The sequence below is a fragment of the Daphnia carinata genome, chromosome 1 (assembly GCF_022539665.2).
Source record: "Daphnia carinata strain CSIRO-1 chromosome 1, CSIRO_AGI_Dcar_HiC_V3, whole genome shotgun sequence".
Taxonomy (NCBI): Eukaryota; Metazoa; Arthropoda; class Branchiopoda; order Diplostraca; family Daphniidae; genus Daphnia; species Daphnia carinata.
In genome coordinates this window covers 12,427,162-12,434,993 of record NC_081331.1, presented here as the reverse complement: position 1 = coordinate 12,434,993, position 7,832 = coordinate 12,427,162, and the positions used below count along the sequence as shown (strand labels likewise).

The 7,832-nt window shown below is 41.8% G+C and overlaps 2 protein-coding genes across 4 annotated transcripts; one reads left to right on the top strand and one right to left on the bottom strand.

Annotated features, from left to right (window-relative positions):
- Window positions 1-2,463: 2,463 nt before the first annotated feature.
- On the top strand, window positions 2,464-5,714 carry LOC130691518 (peptide methionine sulfoxide reductase MsrB-like). 2 transcript variants are annotated; one of them, XM_059497449.1, is made up of 4 exons: window positions 2,464-2,748; window positions 4,178-4,317; window positions 4,479-4,651; window positions 5,307-5,714. In XM_059497449.1, the coding sequence occupies exons 2-4, from the start codon at window positions 4,226-4,228 to the stop codon at window positions 5,579-5,581; spliced, it is 540 nt and encodes a 179-aa protein (XP_059353432.1). In that variant the 5' UTR covers window positions 2,464-2,748; window positions 4,178-4,225; the 3' UTR covers window positions 5,582-5,714. The 2 variants fall into 2 exon arrangements, with proteins under 2 accessions (XP_059353432.1, XP_057370460.1); XM_057514477.2 differs by having other exon boundaries at window positions 2,469-2,748; window positions 5,271-5,714.
- On the bottom strand, window positions 5,635-7,023 carry LOC130691521 (low molecular weight phosphotyrosine protein phosphatase-like). 2 transcript variants are annotated; one of them, XM_057514480.2, is made up of 5 exons: window positions 6,947-7,023; window positions 6,631-6,696; window positions 6,338-6,525; window positions 6,117-6,278; window positions 5,635-5,998 (listed from the first exon to the last, which is right to left on the bottom strand). In XM_057514480.2, exons 2-5 carry the CDS (start codon window positions 6,668-6,670, stop codon window positions 5,918-5,920), a joined length of 471 nt encoding a protein of 156 aa, XP_057370463.1. In that variant the 5' UTR covers window positions 6,671-6,696; window positions 6,947-7,023; the 3' UTR covers window positions 5,635-5,917. The 2 variants fall into 2 exon arrangements, with proteins under 2 accessions (XP_057370463.1, XP_057370464.1); XM_057514481.2 differs by having other exon boundaries at window positions 6,943-6,961.
- Between the last annotated feature and the right edge of the window lie 809 nt (window positions 7,024-7,832).

The following is a 7,832-nucleotide window of genomic DNA, read 5'->3' as shown; positions in this document are numbered from 1 at the left end:
CGGATTTTGTAGTCGAGTGGAATGGGAAAAAAAAAAAAATGAAATGGAAACTGGTACACAACGTGCCCAGAACAGAACTCGTGACAGCGGGCAACAGCTGTAACCATTGGCAGTCATACAATATCCGGAATTATAAAAGTAGTACATGTTTCTGTGTTGTTGACCGCAATGACCTCTATAAATTCTTATCAGGTTTAGCACAGAGAAATGGAGATGAAGAGTGATCGAACAGCCATAAGAATTCCGGCTCCACCATTGAACCAGTATAAAGGGCCGGCCCCTTCCACTGCATAAAACGAATCTTGTTTTATTTTCAAAATCTTTTAAAAAAGTAAAATTAAAATATGAATAGAATTAATAGTTGAATCGAAGCGAACATTGCCTTTTATTGCTTTAATTTTGATATCAGCATTGACTAGTCACTATGCTGTATATTATAAAATGTAAAACTCTGTCTACGCCCTCGTGACTGGAGAGAGCAAGGGCGATAAAAAGAAAACGAAATATGCCACACGTCAACATTTCGAAGTCGAAAAATGACAATGGCTTTCTGGAATTGTTTTTCTTGACGGGCGTGTAAATTTTTCCCTAAAAGGCGAAAGTTGGTCAGATAGTAAGGGATACAACATTGAGTCATTTGACCCATTTGACGAGGCGATTGGCTTCATTTCCTGCACGGGCACTGACTTTCAATCGAGCTGTAATATTTTTCTGAAAAAAAATTCAGGACACCGATTGAATTAATATGAATACAGCAATTGGCGACATAGTAACACACAGGGGAAAAAATGGCACCACGTGATCTGTGCGTAAATAATCGCTTTCAGAACGGACAACTCCACCCAAGAGATATTTCCGACCGGATAACGGATACACAAATTTTCCCAGGGACATGAATTCATTCAAAACCAATGATGCACGCAACTCAAGAATGATATTCGCATATATTAGATCATTCAAATAGGTTAGAGAACTCATTTAAATTAATATAGCGTAAATATTGTTGACTAGATAACGGAATTCCTCTTTTAGGTCCGTGTCTCCGTCACGCCTAGTATAGACAAAAATAAATTAGTTGCGCATCCTTATAGGACGAAATACTTTCGACACCACCGCCAGTAAAATGCAGTGGAGCGAGCTGTGTTGTATGCACACTAAACGACTTCAGCCACCAATGAGTTGCAATAATGAATGACGCCATTCTGATCACGCATGACTGACTCAGCTGCCAATGGTCAGCCTGGTAGTTTCCACCAGTTATTGCCTTCAAAGGAGACAAACAAAACAGGATTGGGTTATATTTTCAGCTTTTTACGATTACTTTAGGAGCCGAGTTCTAAAGGATGGTCTCTTTTGTTGAATGCGCCCAGAAAAGAATAGTGTTCCAATGCAGCACCGTGAACACGACGAGAGATAACCCTTGTACGAGCGCACCGGTGAAGGACTGAAGGTTAGAACAAAGTTATATAGCACTCGACGTATATTTCCGCCTTTAACAAGCCCTGAAATTCCAGCATCAGTCTGGTTCGTGACCTTACAGCGCCATAGATAGACTGTTGAAAATGAATATAGAAGAAATGAGAAGCAGTCAAGTAGTCTTTCCTATACAACCAGGTGTGGCGATGGTTCGGTGTGGCTTCACACATGTATCATTCTTTTAATGATAGTGTATACAAAGCCTTTGCCAAAGGAGCGAGATGAATTCACGACATCGCGAGGAATAAAACTATGTAGCCATAGGCAGGGTGATGGGATTAAACGCGTGCAACTGTGCAAAGGTGGGCCATCAGCCAAAAACACAAAAAAAAAGGACTTTCTTTGGAACTTTCGGTTAAATGATTTTCTGTGAAAGTGAGGGGATTACACAAAAACCGTGGTGTCCTTATCTTTTTATTTTTTAAATGCACCTCGTTGTTACTATTTCCAATTACCATCGTTATGGCTTTCTATAGATTACCGTCCCTACTTAAGTACTTGCCGGGGTCGCATACTTGCTGGCGGGACTTCTTGAATCGCCCTCAGGAATTTCATTCACTACAGCCAAAACCCAAAATAAAATTCTGGGATAGAAAACAACCCGGTCCGCATGACGCGTGCAACGAAAGGCACCAACCAATCAAGCCCAGCAACTTGGGGGCACACAGCTATCTATTAACACGTCTAATCGACTAAAGCTGCTTAAGTAGCTACAGGCGAGTATGAAATAGCTTGTGATTACGTCTCCAGGAGAAGGTGTGGTTAGCTACCATAATGCGAAGGGAAGAGACAGTTTACGTTGTATACATAGGTCGCAACCTTCAGGACTCGAATCATGAAATGCGTCCGCACGGAGATGCTTATAAGTGCGCAGGTCCCGCCCGCCACTTCCCTTTTTCGGCCAAGCCGCCATTGGCACGGTTGCCAAAGCCTGGCGGCAATATAGCAAGAGGCGACAGCAGAAGACCGACGAGTAAGCAAAAGGCTATTGTATAGCCAAACGAAAGGAAAAAAACACGCTCACTTCAACGTCGAACGTTGAATGTGCTGCACGACTGGCTCGAGTCATTTCTCCCCCGTCTTGTCTTTGACCAACCAGCGTTACTCGTCAAGACAACATTCCTAGTGAAATTGTGTGTCGAACAAAATCCAGCTGTCATTCAATCCCAACGTGACTGCATAGCGACAAATTAGTAAATACAATCAGGGTGTGTATGTGTATATGTGTGTGTGTATCAGCTGATCGTCCGATTGCGTTCCTCGGCCAAGCAGGTGAGTCATGAGTATTTACGTTGTTGTCGTATCGATCGCACGTCAGTTGCTCCTTCAATACGAACCTATCGTGCCTAAAAATAAGCTCTCTGCGTTCTCCGCCGCAGTCGAAAAATGTTGGCAGCTCATCCGTCCCGGCGGCGGTTTTATATGAACTCTCTTGTTGTTTAAGGTATACAAGTCCGCGTCCTTCAAGAAGCCTCAGCCTAAAATAGCTTGCCTAGAACGAAGAAAAAAAAGTGGCGGTGCGCGTAAAAAATGGGAAGTAAAGATTCTGACCCATATAACAACAACAACAAAAATGCCCAAAAGAAAAGAATCCAGCCATCGGAGCCTCTGGCCAGACTAAATAAGGAAATGCCAATCGCGCAGCAGGTTTTCTTCCTCTCTTTTGTTTTTCTCTCCTTCAAAAAGGGACGACCGAAGTCTATACTTTTTTCGTTTTCGTGAGAAGCGCTCGTAGCGCCTTATACAGCAGTCGCCCTCGATTTCTCTTCTTTTTGCGCATCCATCTGTTTCGTGGTAGTTGACGATCTAATCAACATTCCCGAAAAACCTGCTCCATTATTGTCATTCAAACTGGTTTAATGAGTCGATAACGTTGCGGCTTTGATCAACGATGTCGCTCATCACGCGATCGGCTTTTGTTGCTGTGTCAACGCAAAAGCCCAAGTTAGTTGTTTAGCATCCGGTATACATTGAAAATCTGCAAATAGTATTTTACATACAAACGCCACATCCGGGAGTTTTCCAAATTTGATTTTCCAATTAACATGCAGCAGTCGATTTTGAAATCGTGCCTTCCATGTGCGCGTCTAGCAAAAACCATGAATAAATAACAAATCCTTGTCCCTTTTTCGTTTTTGCCCGGCAGCTCACACTCAGCCTTTTGCGTATGCTTTAAAAAGAAAAACCTCCAGCAAAAATATAAAACGTAAAACGAAAGAATGTAAAAGAAATGTATACCTTTTTCTGTGGTTGGGGCGTTTTCGGAACGACAGCACGCGTACAGCAGGCGATAGACTATTTAAGTTTGGTAATAAATTGAAGTTTTTCACCCGATTTGGCTTTAACGGTCGCCAGTGATAGTTATTTTGCGTTATAGTCGACGAAGTCACTCACGTAACATGCAACTTTATGTGCCTTTTTTTCGTTTTCGTTTGACCGTATTGCGTTCTTCCACGTTTGCCAGCGTTTTGACGAACGACGTATGTTCTACCCAGGAAAACGGATATTTTTAACTAAAGAAACGCATATCGCGGATGTCAAAAACGTTTTAAGAATACGCACAGCATACAACTGTTTTGAAAACTCCCCTCCCTTTCCTTCCGGGAGGAAGGTTCATGGGGAGAAAAAAAAAAGAAAAAAAAATTTTAGTTTTGTTTTTGTTTGTTTTTTGTCTTTTTTTTCCATTATTGGTCGGCTTTAGCGTCCTGTTCACCGATTACTCAACGGAAATACTTCACTCTCTCAAGCCATGGACCCGACATCATCCGAGTTCAAGCAAGAACTGCGTCAGCGGCTAACTCCGCTCCAGTGGTCAGTCACGCAGGAGAAGGGCACGGAAAGGTGAGTTTTCTTAACCCATTCGTTCTCAAGATCTCGTTCGTTATCGTGACTGTTACTACAGTTCAAACGCACGCATTTTCCCACTCATTTCCTCCTTTACGTGGTAAATGTGACTTGAATAACCGGCTTTTTACACTGGCGCTTTCCGTCTGCGTGATTAGGGCTTTTACCAACAAGTACTACAAGCTTCGGGAAAACGGCATCTACGAGTGCATTTCATGCGGCCGCGATCTCTTCAATTCGAAGACGAAATACGATTCTGGTTCCGGTTGGCCGGCTTTCTATGACGTCGTCGATCCTAAAGGAGTCAAACTAACAAAAGATGCCTCTCATGGTAAGTCATTCTACACCACATGACGCACATTTGGACCGGTGACTTGTTTGGCAGTCTATTGCAGGATATTTATCTGTGAGGGTATGTCTTGACTTAAGGCTTTGGTTTCACAATGAGAGTCATCTTGACTACTTAAGTGCAAACACTTTTCAAGGTTTCCTTTTTTTTTCAAAACCTTTGTAGCTGATAGTAGTTTACCACATAAAACTATTACTAAGTTCTATCACGGCTGTTCTGAAGTCGTAAACTTTGGTGGCCAAAGGCCTTTCCACATTTACCTATTTCTTATGGTTGGTATTTTTATCGCTGTTGTGTGTACATTTTTCTATTACTTACTAATCATTTGAGGTACACTGATTTTCTCTTTGTATCCTTGGTTTATGGTTCCCTCCTCTTCTTTTCATCTGTCATTACAACGCTCTCCCTTTCTGACATGGACCTCTACCCAACACACGTCGGACGATCTCGTTTCATTCAACATTGCACACGCGACTTTGTTTTTGCCTCCTTCTACCACGAAAATACACGACCACCATGACTATCTTCCTCTACCTCCATCTACTGGCGTTCAACTTTTCGTATCTGAACTTTCGTCGACGGATGGTGAGTGCTGCTGCAGTTGGCGCCAATCTACTTCTTCTAATCGCCAATCCAGGTCTGGTGAGAACCGAAGTGAGCTGCTCCAACTGCCGAGCTCATCTTGGACACTTGTTCACCGACGGCCCACAGCCAACCGGATTACGATATTGCATCAACTCCTCGTCGTTAAATTTCCGCCCGGCGGCCGAGGCTGAGGGGGAAGGTCAGCAGACGGGAGACAAGTCGTTCAGCTCTAACTTCAGTTTTCCTGCCACTCAGGGTGGATGCGGTCCGCTTCGATGCGGAGACGCAAACATCTCCTGCGCTAAGAAAGTGAACGGCACAGTTTGATTTCTGCAGAGTATGTTCAAAACAATTGAAGCGAAAAAATGTTACGAAAAGGATGTGCTGCCTATCTTTTGTATTATTTAATGGTGGATAGCTGTGTCCTTAAAATGTACGAAAGAAATACACAGCTACCAGTCATGACCGGCCTTCGTATTATAACTATAACTGCAAATGTGGATGCAGTTAGTTTATACCATGAGATGGCATACCAATAAAAGATTGCCTGAGGTAAAAAACATGCCATTAGGATTTAAGTTCAGAATGTATTTTGCACTGAACGTTGAGATTGGTGGCCCGAAACTTATTCAGTATCATATTTGCACTTAGGTTTGCAACCGGTTAGCCCATTCGTTCCAAGAAAGCTGCACAGCACCGCATGCACTGCTGGTAACATTTCTCAAAGCCCTCTTCTCCATTGTCCTGCAATTTATGTAAAATTAAATAACTAAATGTAAAGACTAAGCTATAAACAATACAGCAGAAGAAAATTTCGGCAGGCGGTAAACAATGTGCATGCCTTGAACGCGTAAGAGCTTACATAATATGGGTCTCGTATAATCAGTTCTCCTTGGGGATCGTACGTTCCCAGCAATTCAATTTTGGCTTTTGAATTCGTAGGAGCCATGGATTTGAGGTCATCCATGTTATCTTCATCCATCCCAAAAATGTAGTCAAACTCTGAGAAATCCCTACTCTTTATCTAGGAATTTAAATGATTTTTGACAACTTGTTTGAAAAAAGAAAACTACTATTGATTACCTGTCTTGCTTTATGACTTGTAGATATACTGTGCTTACTTAACACAGAAATTGCACGGCGATCTGGTCCTTTTCCTACATGCCAATTACCAATAGCGCCACTGTCAATGTTCCACTCATTTTGTTTCCCAGCATCCTTGACCAACTTAGCAAAGACAGCTTCTGCTATTGGGGAGCGACATATGTTTCCTATATAGTTTAAACAAGGTAAAAAAAAAATTTGCATAAAAAATTCATACAATCAATATTCAAACTCCAGTATAGGCTGTCTTAGTACTATTACGAGATGCTCACCGAGACAGATAAAAAGAACAGATTTCTTTGAATGGTCCATCTTGTGTCAAATCTTGTCTAGTTGATCTGGGTAAAGAAATATTATTAAGTTTTTGGCATTTGCATCTCAGTTATACAGAAAAACGTTCTATTTTAATGTATTTACTAGATGTATTTGTTACACTGGCTATATGAACTAGTTAGGCAGTTTCTCTCAAACATTGGGATTCTGTACATCTCTAACTTAGCCACGAACGTTACACAGTGGGGCACAGTGGACATATCCAGTCAACGTATTGAATATGGCTCAAAACTAAAAGTGACATCAGATACCTACGCGTTTCATAAATACAAAAAAACGAAGAAAGCGCCGATAAAACTAGGTCTCGCTAAGTTCACGGATATTAGGGAAAAACAAACGGCTATTTGAAAAGCTGTCTGCTATTGACTGCAGTTATAGGCCATGACGTTGCCAGCTATAGCCAATTATAGCCAAGCAGCCATTCAAAATAGCCAAAGATCACCAAAATTAGGAAGCCGTTCAGATTTTTCGCAATCAGAAAACCGATCTGACCTACTCGAAAACTGAGAGAACCTGGATGAAAAACATTCGTTGTTCAAAACACTAAATGTCAGGTTTGTAAAAATTTGCAACTCAGCATCCGATAGGGCTCTATGGCTGTTGCTAGCAGCCATTCCACTTCTAGGGATATTACCCTATTTAGGGGGATTTAAAGAATATTTTTGGAATCTAGGGTGCAGTTATGGAAATCTAGGGTTTCCGGGATTATCCAGGGCCTATTTAATTTTCTGGGGATTTCTGGGGATTTTGAGATTTTTGGCCAAACCGCTGTTGCTTTTGGCGCTTTCTATGCAACTTCAAAAGTAAAATGTTCCTCAATAAGAGCCACCAAGCGGACAATGGTGAACGGTACGCTTTTCAGAAAGTAACACTGACTAGGATACACCACGAACTCCATTTGATCCTCCAAACGTCTGTGCGAAACATATCGCACGCCGAATTTTTTAAGACTCAAGTCTCCGACTGAATTTCTGACAAGCACTTGACCCAATTGCAAAAGCTGGGGAGAGTTCCTTGAATATATACGTAGGAATTACGAATCTATTTTGTTCAACCATGATGAACAATTTGTTGTTGAGACATGATGAACCCGAGGCCTCTCACACAATTTTGTTATCTAGGTGAGCAACACACTGTTCAT

Excerpts from the sequence above, each read along its gene's own strand:
- LOC130691518 (XM_057514477.2), top strand. The coding sequence starts at position 4,226 with ATGGACCCGACATCATCCGAGTTCAAGCAAGAACTGCGTCAGCGGCTA. Across the intron at positions 4,318-4,478 it reads CAGGAGAAGGGCACGGAAAG|GGCTTTTACCAACAAGTACT; the intron begins GTGAGTTTTCTT and ends CTGCGTGATTAG. Across the intron at positions 4,652-5,270 it reads AACAAAAGATGCCTCTCATG|TTGGCGCCAATCTACTTCTT; the intron begins GTAAGTCATTCT and ends GTGCTGCTGCAG.
- LOC130691521 (XM_057514480.2), bottom strand. The coding sequence starts at position 6,670 with ATGGACCATTCAAAGAAATCTGTTCTTTTTATCTGTCTCG. Across the intron at positions 6,279-6,337 it reads CAAGTCATAAAGCAAGACAG|ATAAAGAGTAGGGATTTCTC; the intron begins GTAATCAATAGT and ends TTAAATTCCTAG. Across the intron at positions 5,999-6,116 it reads TTATACGAGACCCATATTAT|GACAATGGAGAAGAGGGCTT; the intron begins GTAAGCTCTTAC and ends CATAAATTGCAG.